The 19,165-nt window shown below is 45.1% G+C and overlaps 1 protein-coding gene across 2 annotated transcripts in view; it reads left to right on the plus strand.

Annotated features, from left to right (window-relative positions):
- LOC137793844 (semaphorin-5B-like) overlaps positions 1-19,165 on the plus strand; it is a 28,051-nt gene that overhangs the window by 1,393 nt on the left and 7,493 nt on the right. The window contains exons 2-16 of one of the 2 annotated variants that reach the window (XM_068590197.1): positions 92-239; positions 12,127-12,315; positions 13,564-13,663; positions 13,821-13,866; positions 14,228-14,290; positions 14,372-14,470; positions 14,621-14,834; positions 14,963-15,248; positions 16,044-16,179; positions 16,664-16,871; positions 16,989-17,196; positions 17,782-17,899; positions 18,247-18,431; positions 18,631-18,774; positions 18,852-18,999. In XM_068590197.1, the coding sequence (XP_068446298.1) occupies positions 12,171-12,315; positions 13,564-13,663; positions 13,821-13,866; positions 14,228-14,290; positions 14,372-14,470; positions 14,621-14,834; positions 14,963-15,248; positions 16,044-16,179; positions 16,664-16,871; positions 16,989-17,196; positions 17,782-17,899; positions 18,247-18,431; positions 18,631-18,774; positions 18,852-18,999 (2,100 nt within the window). In that variant the 5' untranslated portion in view covers positions 92-239; positions 12,127-12,170. Of the gene's footprint in view, positions 1-91; positions 240-12,126; positions 12,316-13,563; positions 13,664-13,820; positions 13,867-14,227; positions 14,471-14,620; positions 14,835-14,962; positions 15,249-16,043; positions 16,180-16,663; positions 16,872-16,988; positions 17,197-17,781; positions 17,900-18,246; positions 18,432-18,630; positions 18,775-18,851; positions 19,000-19,165 lie in introns of both variants that reach the window. The other variant, XM_068590194.1, reaches the window with a different exon arrangement.

Here is a 19,165-nt window from a genome sequence, read left to right on the forward strand (position 1 = left end):
CTCACGTCATGACTGTTAATTAATATTAACATCATTAACATTAATGTCTAGTTATAACATCCACGTTTGGTCCACATTCGGCTCTTGACAGCTCCCCTACTGGTCCGAATTAAAGCTGTAACTTGCTGCCGTTGGTGGAGCCGCAGCTGCAGAGTCCAGACAGTCCGGATAGCGGAGCTGGACCTGGACCACCTCTCTCTGAGACCTGCAGGAACCGCGCGAGGGATCGGAAGTGGAAGGTAAGCTGGAGATGCATTTGTGTTGCAATTTCACGAGATAGTCTACTTCTTATCGGTTTTTTTAAAATTGTTTTATTTTTTCTTGTGTGCCGTTTTGGCCCATGCGTAAAAAAAACAAAACATTGACGCCGAACTCCATTTAGAAATCGAGTTGTTTTCGGTGCTGAACTTTCTGGATCACGCGTTTGAACTTAAAACACATGACAAACATGTAGTTTGTGTCCCTCTCCAATTCGGCGTCCATTCACCGAGCAGCAGTTTATGCACTCACATGTATTCATGAACAACAATCATGCTCTGGCACCAGACGGTGAAACAAACACACACTTCACTGTTAATGTGGCACATTTTGGCATCACGAAGAAATCTGTAATCAATCACGCAGTGTTTAAAATCTCTACTTTAGGACCTGCTGTGCTGCTGGCCACCACGGTGCATTATGGAGGAACAACTCAGTCATTCTGTTGCTTTTGTATATTAAAATGAAGAGGCTGCTTCCTCAATATGCATACACGTAAAAAGAAGGTACTTTTTATGAATATGCTGATAGGCAAAAACACGTTAAACTGACACATTTCTACTCCAGTTTGAGTTTGTGGAGGTGCAATAACTGTTGTTAACACTTTACACTAAGTCTATGTTTAACATCTGCAAGATATTGTGACAAAAGCTGATCCTATGTTGCAGTTTAATGTGTGTATTCTCATTTACTTGTCATGTAATATACATGTATTTACTGATAGGAGCCTTTTAAGTTGTCTGCTTGTACAACAAAACGAGGAGAGTCTAAACATCTTACTTCAGGCAAACAAAAATAGTTTATTCAAAAGGTAAATAGACCTTTAATTTGAAATTCTGGGGTCATGACTTGTTTGTATCTTTAAGTGCATATTATTTTGAATGCATCATGTTTATCTTTTTTGTTTTTTGTATAGTTAAAAAATGAATGGAGGTCAAAGGCTGAAGATGAAACACGCATTCAGAAATGTAAATGATACTTTTTGAAAAATAGTTAGCAAGCATTCATAAACAGACAAAGATCAACCATGTAGGAAGTATCAGATGTATGTATTGATAGTTTATGATTAAAGACATAACTTTACACTTTAGATTTTATTTTTTTTCATCTATTTTTAAACATAAAATTACAGCCTGAGTGGAAACAGAGCTGCTCAGGCCTCACCACATATAAGGACTTACTCCCGCTAATACATAACCCCCTAAATGGAAGTAGCATTAAATCATTAATCTGGACGCCTGCATGTGTTACCCACAGACCTCCAGAGTTTCACTTGAGGTCAGGCTGAAGTGGAAAAGGAGGGAAAGATGGATGAGGAGGGAAAGAGGACCGCGGCTGATGGACAGGCCGCTGGGTTTTAAGGTTTTCTCCACTCGCACAGTCCAGAACTCAGACTCTGCGTGTGTGTTTAACCTTTATTTATTCAAGGAAAGTCCTCATGTGTTTTTATTGGAAAACATAGCAACAGTGAAACAACATTGGTGTTTGAGATTTTGCATGCAGCGCCTAGGGTTTGGGACGGTCATAGTAGCTTTTGGGGTGAAGGAGAGCACCCGCTACGGGAGTTAAACCAACAACCTTTGATCAGGAGTTTTGAGATGCTCCGTGAGACGCTAACAAGAAATGGCTCACATTTGTACCTTTCTGTTCCAAAACACCAGTGAATAAACAAGATAGAAAGTGTAAATAAGAGGGGACTCTTCTTCTTCACATTGGACAGCAAGGTGAACTTGATATCTCATATTTAGCATATTTCTCGTAACGTTTCCCGTTGGCATATTTTCCAGAATGTCGAAATCTCAGTTTAACCTGGATGCATCGGATTTTATTTCAGTGTCCACACTGGGCTGCTTGTCTCGCATCTAAACTGCACATCTGTGTGTGTGTGTGTGTGTGTGTGTGTGTGTATGACTCCTATTAGCACAGTTTTATTGCTCCAGTAGAGAAGTGAGTGACTCCTCGGTTTCACATAAATCAACACAGCCAGGTTTGTTTAAAACGGAGCGAGTGAATGTTTGAAGCATTAAAAGTCAATATTTCTTCGCAACACACGGACCTGTTTCACACTGGAGCGCTATGTGCTGGACAAGGCATCCATTGAGGGCTGTGACGTGGTGTGTGTGTGTGTGTGTGTTGCTGGTTTGGGAGGTTAAGAGTTGTTGGGTTACCGCCGTAGGCCTCTGTTGCAGCTGGCCGTGGAAATCTTTGGAGATAATATGCTTTTTAGATTCAGCTTTACGGAGCGTTTTAGTGTCTTTTCTCATCAGTGTTGTTCACAAAGCTTTAAAAAGAGACAACCGGGCCTCATTATTGTTTTTGCCTCTGGCCCAAATGTTGGCGTAGTTAAAGCTGCATGAATCAATATCTTTCTCATGAATAATAACAGGTCAAATTCCATTTATTGCTGCCCCCAAGTGGCTGCAAAAATCCGTTAATGCATGTTTAAGCTTTTCGATTTTTAGGAGCTACAGAATTGAGACACTTAAAAGTGTGTTTTAGATATTAAAATGAATATTGCACAAGCCTTGCTAAGATATGTAGTGCATGTGAAAGTAGTAGTAAAAACTGAGGAGCAAAACCCAGCCCTGGGTGTAAAAGGTTGATCTGCAGAAACACTGGTGTTTCAGATTCATACAATTCTGAGACTCAGTCAGATTTGTATGATGCGAATGGTCAAATAAAAGAAGCTCATAACAGAAAATAGATTCTACCCCAATGTGCTCGCACCACAAATAACTCGAGCTTTTCAGAAGACGCAGACACTTAGAGGCAATTAGACGCGGCTGAATGTTCTCTCAAGCAGCTCTGATACATTTTCACACCCAAACAAGCTGATTCAGAAGTCACTTTCATATCCACTCGACAGCATGAGGGGCCTTTTTTTTTTTTTTTTTAAGCCCGCTGCTCTCAGTAATGTTCAAGTCCGGCCATCTTTCACCAATCCTGTTTTTTTTTTGTTTTTTTTTCGCGTCTCACCGTGCCGGTCATCATTCAGCCTCAGCGGTGACAGGAGGGCTGTGAAACAGAGCCGGAGGAGGTCATCCCGAAGTTTGCACAGGAACGAGCCATTCATCCTCTCGGGGGGCTTTTTGGTACTCCGCTGTGGTGAGACTGAGGCGGAGAGAGATGAATGTCCCGCTCTGTAAAGGTCGTGGAAGTGTTGTTTGTCTCTCATGCTCCGCTGGGCACGCGAGAAGTTAAGCGATCCTGTCGTTTCTTCACTGGATATGATTTATCGGTGCCATTAATTTCTGAATGGGAGGTCAGCCCCTTCCCCTTCGCCTCCTCAGATTGGCTCTTCTGCAGCCGTGCCTAACTGGGTCGCTGTCAGCAGGACAAGAACACCTGTCATATTACCTGCTTGTTGACACAGAGTATATCCAAACTAAGAGGGTAGTTTTGAAAATTTGACGTGTGAATATAGGTTTTTAGGTTGCTTGCGTGAAGAGATAAAAACCTGTTTCTGTGGAGGTTATTCCTTGACCTTGAATCCACAAAATGTGTCTGATGAAATACTTGGGTTGAGACTGAAACCATTCACTTATCCTGCATGTATTTCCAGAAGAAAACTCTTCTTTTTCCTGGTGTCTGATAAACATAACATAATATTTCAGGCACAAGAACTTTTTGAAAGGATTCAAATCAACCTCGACCCAAGATCGTGAACATCACGGAGTGGGCGCTTTTTTTTGGTCACTCTGAATCTCCTCCAGCAGTGAACAGTGAGACTCTTTCTGCCGGCCATCAGGTGACTCTGGAGGCCGGACCTTGTTTAGACAAACACAGTGTTTGTCTGAGCTAATTGCATTTGCTGTTGACTCTGTCTCCTCGTTCGTTTGCACGTCGGTGATACCGCAGCTGTGCTCGACCGATTTAAAACTGACCCTCAGATCACTTCTTGTACGCCGATTTAGATGCCGACAGCTTGGAGAAGTTAGCCAATACTTTTTCGGCGGCAACAGCGACTGAATGCGTTTTAATTGTTGTCCAGAACCCAATTAGCAGGAACTAAAAGAAACTGTGAACTTCACACTGCAGCGATGCTTCTCAAAGGGGAATTATTTGACTTAAAAAACAAAGGCTTTCATATTTGAGAAGCTGGAGGCAACAAATTGCTTGATAAATGCCTCGAAGCGGCGCCTGAGACGGAACGAAAAGGGTGTCAAGTGGCTTCTAATGACATATTGTGGTTTGACGAATGCACATCTCACGCTAAGTGTATTTCTGCATGAAAACACACATGAAGCCATAAGGAAAGGGCACATTTTTGAAATGATGAAACAGTGAATTTGAGTCATAGTTTGAACTAATTCACACACAGACAGCAAGCTGTCCTGAGCAAATAAGGCTTCAATGGAACCGAACGCAAACGTCATTAATTTGCCTGCAGTGTGATGACAACGAAAAGAAACACAAGAATGTTAATAGCGGCTAAGAGGGGTCTTCGTTCCACAACTTGGGCATTACTTGAAAATGTGTTCCAGCACCGACAAAACCCTTTTAGATACACGTCCTGCGCAAAGTATCCTGCAGGTTTTTGTCACGAAAAACACAAACGTCCAATAGTGTAGTCAAATTGAATGTTTCAAAGCGAGGAATATAGTGTCGTTGCGTCACGTGTTGTTCTTTCATCGCTTGCTGGCTGTTTATTTCCTCTCTTGGCGTTCTGAATCCATTTCAATCCAGGAGGTTTTTGGCGCTGGTTCACGTTGTCGCTGATTACAACCGTAATCTTTTCCTTTTGGATCCCTGGATCTCTCCACAATAACAATACACACTCACACAGGGCCGACATCCCTCTCTATTCAGAGGCTTAAGTTTGCTCTGCACAAACAGGAATGCTTCACACCCCCCATCACACACACACCCCTTTACTCCCCCCTCCATCGCCCTGCAAACACTCTGGTCAGCGTGCCACTGTGTGTCGATGTGCAACAAGTTCTCTCTCTCTCTCTCTCTCTCTTTCTCTCTCTCTCTCTGTCTCTCTCTCTCTCTCTCTCTCTCTCTCTCTCTCTCTCTCTCTCGCTCTCTCTCTCTCGGTCCCTCACCCTCCCGTTCTTCCTCCCTCACCATGTGAAGGATCTGTCCGTCTGTGTCCAGTTTGGTGATGGTGAACCAGTAAGTTTATTTCCTTGTCTATCTCCATGTGCAGTGTTTGTTCACGGCCATATACTGTATATCCTTTTATATATTTCCCCTGTGGAAGTCGGCTGTTTCAGTGCAATTAGTAATTCTTTTGTCTCCTTCCCGTCTTTGTGTCGAAGTCGCCCACTTTTTGTGGCGTTTTTTTCTGCCAGTTTGTCTTTTTTCCTCCTTGCAGGCTAATTTCTCCTTAAGTGATCTATACCATGACCCCCGACCTCTCCCTCCCTCTCCCTCCCTCTTTTCATTCCCATCCTCAGCGTGTATCGCTCTGTCTCTCTCTGCGGAGCCTACATTTAGCACGGATAGACATGTGCTATTGGGGGGTCCAGATAATGTGTATTGTGGATATTTCCTTTGTTCTGTCTGAGGCATGAGTGCTGTAATTGGCATCAGAATGGTTTTGGGAGCGAGAAGCAGGAGGGAGAAGCCTGGATCAATAGCCTCAGGCTGGATTCTGTATTTTCTTCATTTTGCCATTCAATAAATGAGCAATTGGTCTTTTTTTTCAAGCAAGAGCCACATGTTGCTCTGATTGTAACCCCTGGCAACGTTTTTGGGATACTGATGAATATTTTGGACTAGAAGCAGCTCCCACCTGGCAATTTATATGTACAAATTGCTCTCTCCTTTCACTCCCCACATAATTGCTGGCAACAGGGCTGGAACAACTCGTAGTTGATTAGAAGACTAATAGGAGCAAGGTTGACTCACAGATCTTTAATTGGTTATTCTTTTTTTATGGTATCTTTTTGGAGAGCTATGTGAGCTATGACTGGAAAATACTCGTCATATCTTGTTATATTATTTCGTCTGTAATAAGTAAAAGAGGATATGAGACGCAACACCATCAATTAGATGTATTCATTATTAATAATGTTTGCCACCCAAGAGTTTGAAAGACAGTCTTATTTGGCGTGAGAGTCTTAGTTCAACCTGTGTCTGCACATTTTGTGCTGGCCAGCAGAACGAAAAAGCAGAATATCGACTCAAAGGAACATTGAAGAACTCGTCGTCACACAGAGATAACCAAATCCAAATCTATAATTTATTTTCTGCAACTTTAAAATTGCATGCGCCGAAGCCTGATGGCTCGCGTAGTTTTCCTCCATTGAACCACTCCTCGAGGGGTGCCGCCTGACAGCAGACAGCATTGTTACTCTCTGTTCCCATCGACTCAAACTGGTTGGCATGGGAGGATTTAATGGTCTGAACCAGGCAACCAGGAGGGAACAGCATTGTATAAACATCTAATTAAATCCAATACAATAGCTCATGCGTCGTACCGCCTTCGCTGCTCGGCTCTTCTGGAGCTTTGAAAGTCATGTCGCTGGGTGGAGCTTGATCAGTTGTCATGGAGATGGTTCAGTTGTCGTCACATGACCGAAACGTGGAACGTCGGTCATGTGACGGCATGTGGTTGTACTGCATGAAGCCCCGGATGAACCCGCTAATACAGAGCATTTAGTCCATGTCAAGGGGATTTGTAGTTCTTGTTCTTGTTTTTGTTTTTCTTGTTGTTGTTGTTGTTCATGTTGTTCTTGTTCTTGTTCGTCTTTTTGTTCTTCTTGTTCTTGTTTTTGTTCTTGTTCTTCTTGTTCTTGTTCGTGTTCTTCTTCTTCTTCTTCTTCTTCTTCTTCTTCTTCTTCTTCTTCTTCTTCTTCTTCTTCTTCTTCTTCTTCCATATTCGTAACCCTACTTTAAAAGTGCATCCTGCCCCCGACTGTGTGTGTGTGTGTGTGTGTGAGTGTGTGAGTGTGTGAGAGAGAGAGAATTAAAATGGATAACCACAAGTGATGAAATTGTAAATGAATACTTTTTTAATGGGTAAATGTGTGATACTTGTGTGTTAAAGGTTACCACTGGACAGCATACAACCTTCTCTCCGCTTCTCTCTCTTCTCTTTGTATCGTGTTTCTGGCCACTTGATGAATGCCATTCCAGTGTTTATTCTCCTTTTAGCTCTGTTTTGGTCTCTGGCAGCTTCTGAGGGAAATACACGACGTGTACCACGTTCACCAGCTCGTTGCTCACCGTGTGTGTGTGTGTGTGTGTGTGTGTGTGTGTGTGTGTGAGTGTGTGTCTGCTGTTTGGTTGATCAGACCTGTGTTTTTCTAAGGACTTTCCTTCAATGTGGAAACAAACTTATCTCCACTTGACGGTGGAGCGTTTCCAGAGAACGCAGAAGGTATGCATTTGGTGATACGTGTCTTTTCCCAGAAAGCAAAAGCAACTGAGTTGCCGCTGAGAGCCCAGAGGAAGACGGAGATAAGCGAGAGGCGAGAGGGATCAGTGCAGCTGTGTGCCTCTTTAGGATTCCTGCTCTCTACCTCCTCTCGCCGGGGCCAAACCGGCATCATTAGGTTTGGCAAATTACCCGAGCGGCCATTGTGGCGCAGCCATGGCACGTTAGTGTGTCTTTTTAACTGTGGCTAAACTCAGTCTATTCACTTGTAAAAGAGAGCGCCCATTGGCAGATAGTTGGCAGGTTGCACAGAGAGGCCATTCACCCCGGTAGGAAGGAGCTGAGAACACTGCCTCGGAAATGGTCCTCTCTGAATATTTTGATGGAGAGACTTTGGATGCCCTCTCAGTGTCCGTTTGCTCCAACCGAACTGACTCCCCTGGTCTTTAATATTACAACTTTCAAGGTGAGGTCTGAAGTGTGAGCCACTGTGTGTCGCATCAGACGGAGACATTTTCAGAGCTTTGCTTTCGGTTGCAGCTGTTGTTTTGTGAGTCCCCTTCTATTGAAGGAGGAATTTGGAGCAGGTTCCTCGGTGTGGGTGTGGAGGGGATGCACTGTTTCTTTTAATGATATTTGGATGAAGTCCAAGTACAAGAGAGTTGAGACAAGAGGCTGATATACAAAGGTCAAACGCTGGCCTCGCTCCTTTTCTGATGCCGTGGTGGAACAAATTACCAGGCGTCTGAATAAGGAAATGATTACGTGTAATTAATTTCCCTGTCATATGGCAACCTCGGTGAAGAGGTTTTGTCCAGACTTTAATGAAGCTCACTTCACATGTACGCCCCGGTGTCTCAGCATGCTCCTTTTGTACCCTGTGTAATCCGACTGGAGGTGTTATTAAGGTCGTTTGTGCGTTTTTGTGTCGCCAGATCCCGGCATATGCGTCCCTATAATAGCTGTTTTGTAAGAAACGACTGAAGAGGTTTTACTCATCCTGACAGAACAAGAAACAGCAGCTTCACAGTGTCAGTACGGCTGCCCTGTTGTCGTATTCAAACTTTCAGAGAGCTTAGCGGTCACATGGCCACAAAAGAGACTCATCCATGCTTTGCTCTCCCCTCCGCATCAACTCATTCATATACAAGCAGACAGTTGAAGGTATCCAAGTGACACACACCATGGGAGGGCTGCTCCCATCGGCCGCTTCCCTTCGTCTGAAGACAAAGAGTGCTTGAATAATAAAGAAGGGAGGCTCTCTGTTATCTAAATGTTGTAAGCGTGCTATAAAATGTTTAGATCAGTAACTGTGTCAAGCTTCCTGATGCGAAAAGAGAGAGATTTTCAACGTTTTCCTCCCAACTCTGAAGTCTAACAGGCGACACATCGTGTACAGTATGGGTCGTCAGATGATGTATGGGAAGTTTAACTTTGTCGTTGGATTTTTTTGCTTTTTGCTCGTGACTCACAGGATAATTTCACCTCCACGGGGCCCCGAAAAAGTCAATAATTCAATCTGAGGATGAAAAATCTCTGTTTGGTTGAACTGTAGATAGATTTAACCTGAGGCCACATGTAAACGTAGCTTCCTTTTAAGGTTTCACAAGACATAAAGGCCCAATTTCAATCGAGTGTCAGTACAATTTAATAAACTTTATTGTAGTGGAGAAAATGCCATTTGATATGCATATAGATCGTATTCATAATACAATTTGTAGCCTGAGGATTGTAACTATTGCTCTGGTTTCTATTCCCAAAATGTAACTGAGGGGTGGATACATTTTCCGGTATGATGTGGTGCAATGTGGTATTTAGTGCTAACATAACAGTGTCCTGGGAGGCACAGAAAAGCTTGGTGTTATCATCCTTAAAGCTTTAATCCCTTCAAACAGGCCCTTGTTTATTATGAATGCATTTCTGCTGCTCGGATTTATTTTTAACAATAACATTTACCTTAAAAATACAGAGCGAGGAGTCAAAAATGTCAGGATCATAATGGAAGTTATTGCAAATGCGGGAAACGCTTTGAGTTTTTCGCCGACTGATCTGACGCTGAGCGACGGGACTCGAACACAGCGGCAATAGATGCTGCGAGAGAAAGAAAACACCTGTCGTATCTAGCTTTTGCGATTCGGGGAAACAAAGTCGTAAACTGTGTGCTCGGCTGATGAAAGAGGGTTAACATCTTGGCAGTGTTTCTCTCCGTGCGGGGGTCACATGTCTGGTTCGTGTTCCTGTGCTTTTCCTCCCACAGTCCAAACACATACAGGTCACATGAATCACACACTCTGTATTTCTAATCTCCTCACAGGTTGTTCAGGCTTTATGGTGTTTTTCCAACACGGCCAGCGCCATGAATGAATGTATGCTCTGACACACTGGCGGCCTCGAACGCTCGCTCGCCTTCACTTCCTACTTTTCCGTCAACACTGGTTCCCTCCCAAAAATAAAAATAAATATCTTGATGCTGTTTTGGCCGATTGGAAAGAACTCAAAACTCACTGAGGACACATTGTGATAAGCCCCATTTGGAAGCATTAAAGGACAACGTGGTCAGCTTCATAGTGCGTATATCACCGATAAAGCTGACTGCATTGCTTGTTTGTTCAAATTCTTTCTTCTTCGTCTTCTTATGTATGTTTCTGGCAGACTCGGGAAGCGCATTGCAGGCTTCTGCCGATTAAAAGAACAATGATGTGGTCTTTGCAAATGGGATCGATTGGTGTGAACTGATGTACTGGGAAACAGAGCCAATGTTAAACCTGACTATAATCTTTCTCTGACTCAAACAAAGTATTTTTAGTTGTAGTAGTTCAGTGTTCCTCCCTTGAGGCCTATGAAAAACAACCGTATTGAAATCAGCTGCCTGCGTCTTTAGCTGAGGCCGATCACAGAGTGAGAATCTGCATCCGAACGTTTCCTCCCGCCCCTGATGAATCTTACTGACGTCTGCTGCTGCTCCCCCTCATTGTGCTGAATAGACAAGTCCCAGAACACTAGGCCTCTCTCTGGCCGGCCTTTGCGACGTGAGAGGAGCGCGGCGGCGGAACAAAAGCGAGGCCAGCGGTGACGGCTCTGCTCCCGTCGCTTCATTAAGCAGCAATGAGAGACCCAGCAGGTCGGAAAACCTCTGCCTCGGCACACATTCAGTCCTCCCGGTGAGCAGACGACAGGCAGACATTCACCGCCTCCATTCTCCAGAGCTGCAATGAAACTATAGTCGAAGAGTTAAAGGGTGTGGGCGGAGCTTCACAAACCCGCTAAACTGTGAGGAAGTCTATTTTCTTTTGCAATTATACAAACTTTACTAACTCCACATACCTGTGTGTTTCATCTCCAGCTGACACTGACTTAAATGACTTCACTTGAGGCAATTTACCAAACTTTATGAAGCTCCCTTTGGAGCCACAAACGGCTTCCTACGACATCTGTAACCAGACTCCCCCTTTAAACTTAAAACACAAAGTTTCATCAGCTTTAATAGTCTGATCTCAACTGATTTCAGCTCTTCACTTACTTCAACTGTCACTTCAACATTTAAGGCATCTTGCTCATAGTTTTTCCACCTACAACTTTTAAGCGAACGTAAATTTATCATTTTTTATGATCTTAAGTAATCTTCAAAACATTTCCTCAAGGGTTTCAAACCGTGGAGGAGAGTCCTCAACTGTTCTCCATCCCCAGGCCGGATGTGGGGGCGTGTCATCCCCTTCTGGGTGTATCTCATACTAAAAATAACTAAAATGTTACGATGCAACAGTGAAGTTGACGTCGTCCTTTTGACCCGGATGCCCGTATGTTGACACCGTGGTGAGAAAAGCGCTCCATTTGTCAGCTGTATTCTACCTGTTGACCTCATTGTGGGAGTTATTTGGCGTCACTGAGGGAACTTCTCAGCAGGTTGTTCGACCTGGTGACCTTTGAGGAGTAAATCCTCAATGGTCACCAGCTTACAGCTTGAAATCATCCGCTTATTGTATCATTTGACACTCTGGGCCCGTGCTCATCATCATCATCATCATCAGATCATCATCTTTGAGCAGATCTGACGTGCATGAATGGATTTTGATGTCGACACAAAGACCCTTCATGTGGCTCCCAGTTCAAAGTTCGCACCCCCTTTTTTCGGCCCCGGGCCCGGGCTCGTCTTTGAATAGCTCTCCTCAGTCAGAACGATCCCCGCCGACGGCGCCCTCGGCCTGAGAGTCGGCATTAGAGAGATTGGCGGCTCTGGCCTTTTGAGGTGAATTAGCCGTGACCGAGTCCCGCTGACTTTGAAGGGCTGGACACACACACACACACACACACACACACACACACACAGAGCCAGCAGAGCGCCGCTGGGCTGTTAGAAGGGGTGGGGGGGCTGGCAAAACTAATTCAGATGGATGGACGGGCAGAGAGAGTCAGAAGGGTGTGCAGAAATGTACAGTACGGATGTTAAAAACCAAAATACAGATGTTGAGTTTTAGTATTAGCTTGGTTTGCTGGTATAAATTCACCCGTGTGCTTGAACAGGTGTCTCCTCCTCCCATCAGGTGTTTCCCGAGGACCTGATAGAAGACTGGATGTGGTTGTAGCCATGCTTGCGTCCGGGCGGGGGGCGTGGGCCCTCTCCCCTCGTGGCCTCGTGCTGGTCATCTGTGCGTCCGTGTGTCTGTCCCAGCAGCCTCCCATCAAGCCGGCAGACTGCAGCAGAAAGGAGCACCCTGTCGTCTCGTATCCAGGTGAGCGTCTGTCTCCCCCCGCTCTCCGGCAGGGAGACGGGTCCACGTCTCGGTCTCACCTTCCGGATATGTAAACCCGCTGAATCTTGCTTTGATGGTCTGGAAGCTGATCTGTAAAGATTTACTCAAAAATAATGAGCTCAGAAGAGGTTTATATGTACATTAAATCACAGTCCGACCAGTGAAATAGAGATAGTAACAGCGCGGAGGTGTTAAAAGTGTGTGCATCAAGGTTGATATCAAAGGAATAAACGTTTTGAATCAGTTTGGCCTCATTAAATGTTCTTCTTCAGCTGTCTAACAACTGTGAAAGGGCCTTTGATGATATTATTTCTGACAGGATGTCGGCTTCCATTCAGCTCAAAGGGTTTTGACTGGCAAACCGTGCTGTTATTGTTTCGGGTACGTCCGCCCCACAAGCTGGGCCGTCCACTAAAAGGAACCAGTTCGTTCCGACACCGTGTTATTTGCTCTAAAACCTCGTGGGATGGATTTGTTTTGTTGCACTTTATCTGGTTTGTTCACTTTGACCCAAAGACGGAGAGAAAACAGCTGGTGGCTTGTTTATTGTTCAGCTTTAGGGTTAGCTGTCCTGCTGCCTGGGCAGAGGCTTTAAATCAAGAGCATTTCATTTCATATATTATAGTGATACGCTTTATTTATGCTGCACCTTTCATCCACTACTAGCCAAGAAAATAAATGAATAAAATCCACCGCACGAAGAGTCCAACTAAAGCAAGTGGACTTGTGTTTGCTCCGATTGATTTTCATTTTGTTAAGACCACAAGAAAATCAAATCAGTCCAGACTTAATTTATTAATCAGCTGGTTTGGCTGATGGATTTTTTTTTACAATGCAGCGCTCAATAAGCATGAAGAACTATCCGCTATGAAATATCAGCGTCCGCCTCTGTTTACTCTCACATTGTTGTGTTTTCTGATTGTTTGTCGCCTTGATACATTTTTGCCACCAGCCCTCACGACTCTAATTATATTCCGCCCAATTTTTTAAATCAAATCCACATCTTTTGTCTGGACGGTTGAAGCTTCGCACTGTGTGGTTGCAAAGCCTCATGGGAGATGTCAGAGCCGTCAGACTGATGATTCACTGGAGAGAAATGTGACACATCAGTAAAAACACTGAAGCTGAAGCCAGGTTGCATTCGATGAGGAAGGGTTCCCACGCACTTCATGTTACGGCTCTGCACTCTGTCATGTCTCCTCTTCCCGTTCCTCTTCTCCTGTCCAGCGTTGAGGCCGTGGATGTTTGAGTTCTCCCATCCGGGGGTGAAGGACTTCTCCCAGCTGGCGCTGGACCTGAGCAGCAACCAGCTCATTGTGGGAGCAAGGTGACGAGCAACTTAAAGCAACACCATCAAATAGCGTACAATGTGTAATGTGACGTTGCATTCCTTGAACTGGCATGTTAAACCCTCTGCAGTGTGTGTGTCTGTGTGTGTGTGTCTGTGTGTGTCCGCTGCTTGACATTAAACCTCTCTTTTACAGAAACTTCCTGTTCAGACTGAGTTTGAGCAACGCTTCGCTCATACAGGTAACGTGAGCCCAGAGCGTACCTTAAAGAGATGCTTTTAGTGCAATTCATATTTCATACTGGTATTTTAAATGGATTAAAATGTTTTAGATACTATTTACATTTTGAGAAATCACATATTACAATAATTATTACAAAATTAATCATTGTGTATTTATTAGTGTATTTTCTCTTTACTCTCAGCCACAAAGCAAATGAGCGTATACCTCAACATGTGTAACTATTCCTTTACATTTTGCACACAGTCTTGTGTCTACAGATGTAAATATTACACGTTGCATGAAGACTTCCTAAACTCCCGTCTGCGCTGATCATTTGGACGTAACTAACCTCAATAATTATTGATTGTTTTGTCCCCCAGGGGATGGAATGGGCGCCCGATGAAGACACAAAGCGCTCTTGTCAGAGCAAGGGGAAGACGGAGGTAGTGTGTCCCATCATACAGAAGTCACCCCTCACGTTTGATGGGCGACTATCAGAACTGAGTTGTGCTGTTTGTCTGCAGGAGGAGTGCCAAAACTACATCCGGGTGCTGCTGATAAGTGGGAGGACGCTCTTCACGTGTGGGACCAACGCTTTCACCCCGGTCTGCATCACCAGGCAGGTTGGTACGCCATCAAGAGTGGATGTGATGAAGTACAGCAGAAACTTGATGGTTGATTGGTTTAATCATCATTGCAGCCCGATAAAAGAGGTTCTTCTTTGATTCTGTTGTGAATGCAGATGTGTTTCCACCTGTTTCCCTTCCCGTCAGATCGGTAACTTCAGCCGGGTGTTGGACACGGTGAACGGCGTCGCCCGCTGTCCCTACGACCCGCGCCACAACTCCACCGCCATGGTGACGGAGCGAGGCGAGCTGTACGCCGCCACGGTGATCGACTTCTCGGGACGGGACCCCGTCATCTACAGGAGCCTGGGGAACCTGCCGCCGCTGCGCACCGCCCAGTACAACTCCAAGTGGCTCAACGGTAAAGAAACCGGCGCGCTGAGCGGTCTCCGCCCGTCACATGGACCCCGAGTCTCTGTCTGCGGATCCTCACGTCTCCCACCTGTCTCTTCACCTGTCTCTTCACCTGTCTCTTCACCTGTCTCCCAGAGCCTCACTTCGTGTCTGTTTACGAGATCGGACGGTTCGCCTACTTCTTCCTGAGGGAAACGGCGGTGGAGAACGACTGCGGCAAGGTCGTGTTCTCTCGCGTGGCGCGGGTTTGTAAGAACGACATGGGCGGACGGTTCCTTCTGGAGGACACCTGGACCACCTTCATGAAGGCCCGACTCAACTGCTCACGCTCCGGAGAAATCCCCTTTTACTACAACGAGCTGCAGAGCACGTTTTACTTACCGGAGCAGGACCTGATCTACGGCATCTTCACCACGAATGTGTGAGTCACGCTCATCCATAACGTGATGGAAACTCCTCTTCTATAAACTGGTGTTTGAAGGCTTGTGCTGATATGTTCTACTGAGGATACTAATAGCCCGCATGAACATTAAACATGTATTTATTCTTGCAAGGTGCAGCATCCTTGAAAACCTCATGGGAACTCTCTAAGCCCAGTGAAATAATACTACACTTATACATACAAGTATAGAATAGCTCATCAAATGCATTTTAGTGCTAAAACCTGCTCATAGGATCCGTTCTGACATCTTGTACCCGTCACATTCAAGGCCTCTACCTGAATCTGTTTAAAGGAAAAATGTATTTAGTTATTCTTTTACGATGTCCCTTACTTTAAATCTTTTTAATTGGATTTTCAACATTGGTTTGACATCTTTTTTTCTTTAAATATACTTATTTTCCACATATAAGTAGTTCAGGTCTTTTATGTCCTCTTTCATGAAAACTCAAGCATTATGTAATCATATATTATATAACTGGATTTTATTTATATTCATTTGTAAGCAGCATTTGTATGAATATGTTGGTTGGATATTTTATTCAAAGCATCATTGCCACTAGTTGATAGTGTGTTTGTATGTTTAAAGTACAGTAAACCTCACAGTGTTTTCTTTTGAGATGTTGTGGACAATTATTTTTTTGTCTGTATTCTATTTTATTCCTTTCATACTTTGTTGATAACTATAATTATGATTAATTCTCTTTCTCTCAATCTTGCTTTTTTCCTCACTGACTTGCTGAGCTCTGACTGTGCTCACATCCTCCCCTCCTCCAGGAACAGCATATCAGCATCTGCTGTCTGTGCCTTCAACCTGAGCTCCATCACGCAGGCCTTCAATGGCCCCTTTCGCTACCAGGAGAACCCCCGCACTGCCTGGCTCTCCACCCCGAACCCCATTCCCAATTTCCAGGTAAGTCCCCACATTGAGAGACACTGGATCCACAAAGCTGTTCTCTGACAACTTGATGAGGAGTTGTGTCCTCCCATTATGTCCCAGTCTTTTTCTCAAAAGAGTGACACTTCACTCCATCATGCTGTGCCAAGTACAGAGAAATTCAAGCTCCCTCCATCAAGTATACTCATAACAATAAGTGCTTGGCGTTTCTCCCAACTCGTGTACAAAATGCTTCAGTGACATTTCAGTTTATGTAATCTCTGCATTTCATATGCACTAGGTTTTCAGATTTGCATGTATTTAACATATACTTATACTACATAATGGCTAGTAATGGCTTTCTCGTGGAAGAAGGTTTGACTAAAACGTTGCAAAACGAAGTTCATTCACGAGCTCGGTTGCACTGCATTGTTTGGAGCTTGTGGTAAAATTAGCTGCTGCAGACTCAGAAACCCGTTTTTAAACCCACCGGCCAACGTTCTTAACTCTCGTCCCTCAGTGCGGCACGCTGGAGGAGGGAGGCCCCGGTGGGAACCTGACGGAGCGCAGCCTCCAGGACGCCCAGCGACTCTTCCTCATGAACGATGTGGTCCAGCCCATCACCGTCAACCCTCTGCTCACCCAGGACAACCTGCGCTTCTCCAAGCTGGTGGTGGACATCGTTCAGGGCCGAGACACCCTCTTCCACGTCATGTACATCGGCACTGGTGAGAGAGAGAGGGTAGACAGCTGGGGCAAAAAAAAAAGGACGATTGTAGTACTGATTTAAAATGAATATGGTGAAACTTGATGAAGAACAGATGTTGTTAATCTTGTCCGATCAGAATATGGCACCATCCTGAAGGCCCTCTCCACAACCAATAAAAGCCTTCAGGGCTGCTACCTGGAGGAGCTCAGGCTCTTCCCTCAAGGGCAAATTGGACCAATCAGGAGCCTGCAAATCCTTCACAATGACAGATCTTTGATTGTTGGGCTTGATGACAGACTGCTGAAGATTCCCTTGGAGCGCTGCTCCAGCTATCCATCTGAAAGGTAAGATCCAAGAGACCCTCAAGGCTAATTCACAGGCTTTAGTTTTGTTTTGTATTGGGTCAGAATACAAGGAAACGTGAGCTAGGATTATAACAACAAAGATACAATACAGTGCAGCTCTAATAAATCTAGAAGCCGGCTCAATTTGAGGGTTTGTTGCTGCTGCCGCTGGCAAATTTTAGAACTTGACTTGAAAATACTTTAAAAAGATTAATGAACTTAATGTCATTAAAGAGACAAACACGTGTTGGTGGCCAAGTAGGCCCGCATAATGCGCTGACAAATGGGATTATGCTAAGAGCTCGGTTTATTTTCCCTGTTAAGACACTGCTTCTGATCTGTCGGTCCATATTTCTTTGGTCATTTAATAAATGTGTTAACAACCTCACAGAATATTCTATGCTGCCTCAGCATCACTCCTTCCAGCAGGCTCTATTTGAAAACACAATAGAAGTCCTTAAATACAGAGAAAACTATTATCTGAAGACATCCTGCTGACCAACCACTCAGTAAGAAATCTGCAAGACTGTTCTGAGAAATCTGCAGCTGCAATACCGACTGACGAGTTGTCTGCGTTCATACCAGTCAGTGCATGGAAGCTCGGGACCCGTACTGCGGCTGGGATCACAAACAGAAGCGCTGCACCACCATCGAGGAGAGCTCCAACATGAACCAGTGGACCCAAAACATCACTGAGTGCCCAGTAAGACAACCACAGTCAGTCTGGTGTATTGGTCTTTACTGTAAATAAATCATTAGCTCTCTGTAGAGAGTTCAGGAGAAGTTCCTGTGTGAGAAATGTCTCAGTAGCATTGCTTCTTCTTGGACTTATATGGGGTTATTGTCAATAATAACACAAAACAACAACACTGTGAGTAATCTATCTATTCATTTGTGATTACTTTTACACTTTTTATCATTTGTTTGCATTTGTGGTAATAATAATACGGGAATATTTACAACTGCAGGGCATCAAGCGGTAGCTTTGGTGCATTTAGCCAAATGTGACTTATTGGTGTGGACATTAATCCCCTTAAATCATCTCTGGAGGTGAGGAACCTGACGCAGGACGGCGGTTTTGGCACGTGGGCGCCGTGGCAGCCCTGCAACCACGACGACGGCGAGGGCTCCGTCAGCAGCTGCGTGTGCCGGTCCCGCTCCTGCGACGGACCTCTGGCCCGGTGCGGCGGGGTCGACTGTAACGGCCCGACCATCCAGGTGGCAAACTGTTCCAGGTGCAGCCTCGTCACGCAGATCTCCACTACCTCACAGATCAGTTAGATGGCTTACTGAATCTAAAGATGGTTAAAATCACTACAGCCGTACTTCTTCATCCTTGAATTACCTCTTCAGGAGTGCTGTGAGCAAGCTTGCTGAGATTGCAGCTCATCTCTGTGACCACAAAACAAATGGATTCCCGGTTCTGTTCCTCAGGAACGGCGGCTGGACTCCCTGGTCCTCGTGGGGCCAGTGCAGCAGCAGCTGTGGCATCGGCTTCGAAGTGAGGCAGCGGTCCTGCAACAACCCCTCGCCTCGCCACGGCGGTCGAATCTGTGTCGGCCAGGGTCGAGAGGAGAGGTGAGAGGCACCCGTTTCCCCCCTGTTTCTGCGGCCAGGAGGGTCGAGAATGACCCCCGGCGTCACTGTGTTCCCAGGCTGTGCAACGAGAAGAAGCCGTGTCCCCTGCCGGTGTCGTGGACGGCCTGGGGCCCCTGGGCTCACTGCAGTGCTGAATGTGGAGGGGGGGTCCACTCCAGGACCAGGACCTGTGAGAATGGCAGCAGCTGTCCCGGATGTTCGATGGTACTGTAGTACCTGCTTATTAAACAAATCAGGTTAAAGGTGTTCCAGCGACACTGAGTTGATTAGCTTCAGCTATAAAGAAAGCTAAAAGAGAGCCCTGATGATTCATACACACATTCATGTGCAGGTATACTGCGCTCCGTTTTCTACTAAACCTGCACTCATG

This window comes from Clinocottus analis, unplaced genomic scaffold (genome assembly GCF_023055335.1).
Source record: "Clinocottus analis isolate CAN_PGR_092001 unplaced genomic scaffold, fCliAna1.0.p SCAF_24, whole genome shotgun sequence".
NCBI lineage: Eukaryota > Metazoa > Chordata > Actinopteri > Perciformes > Cottidae > Clinocottus > Clinocottus analis.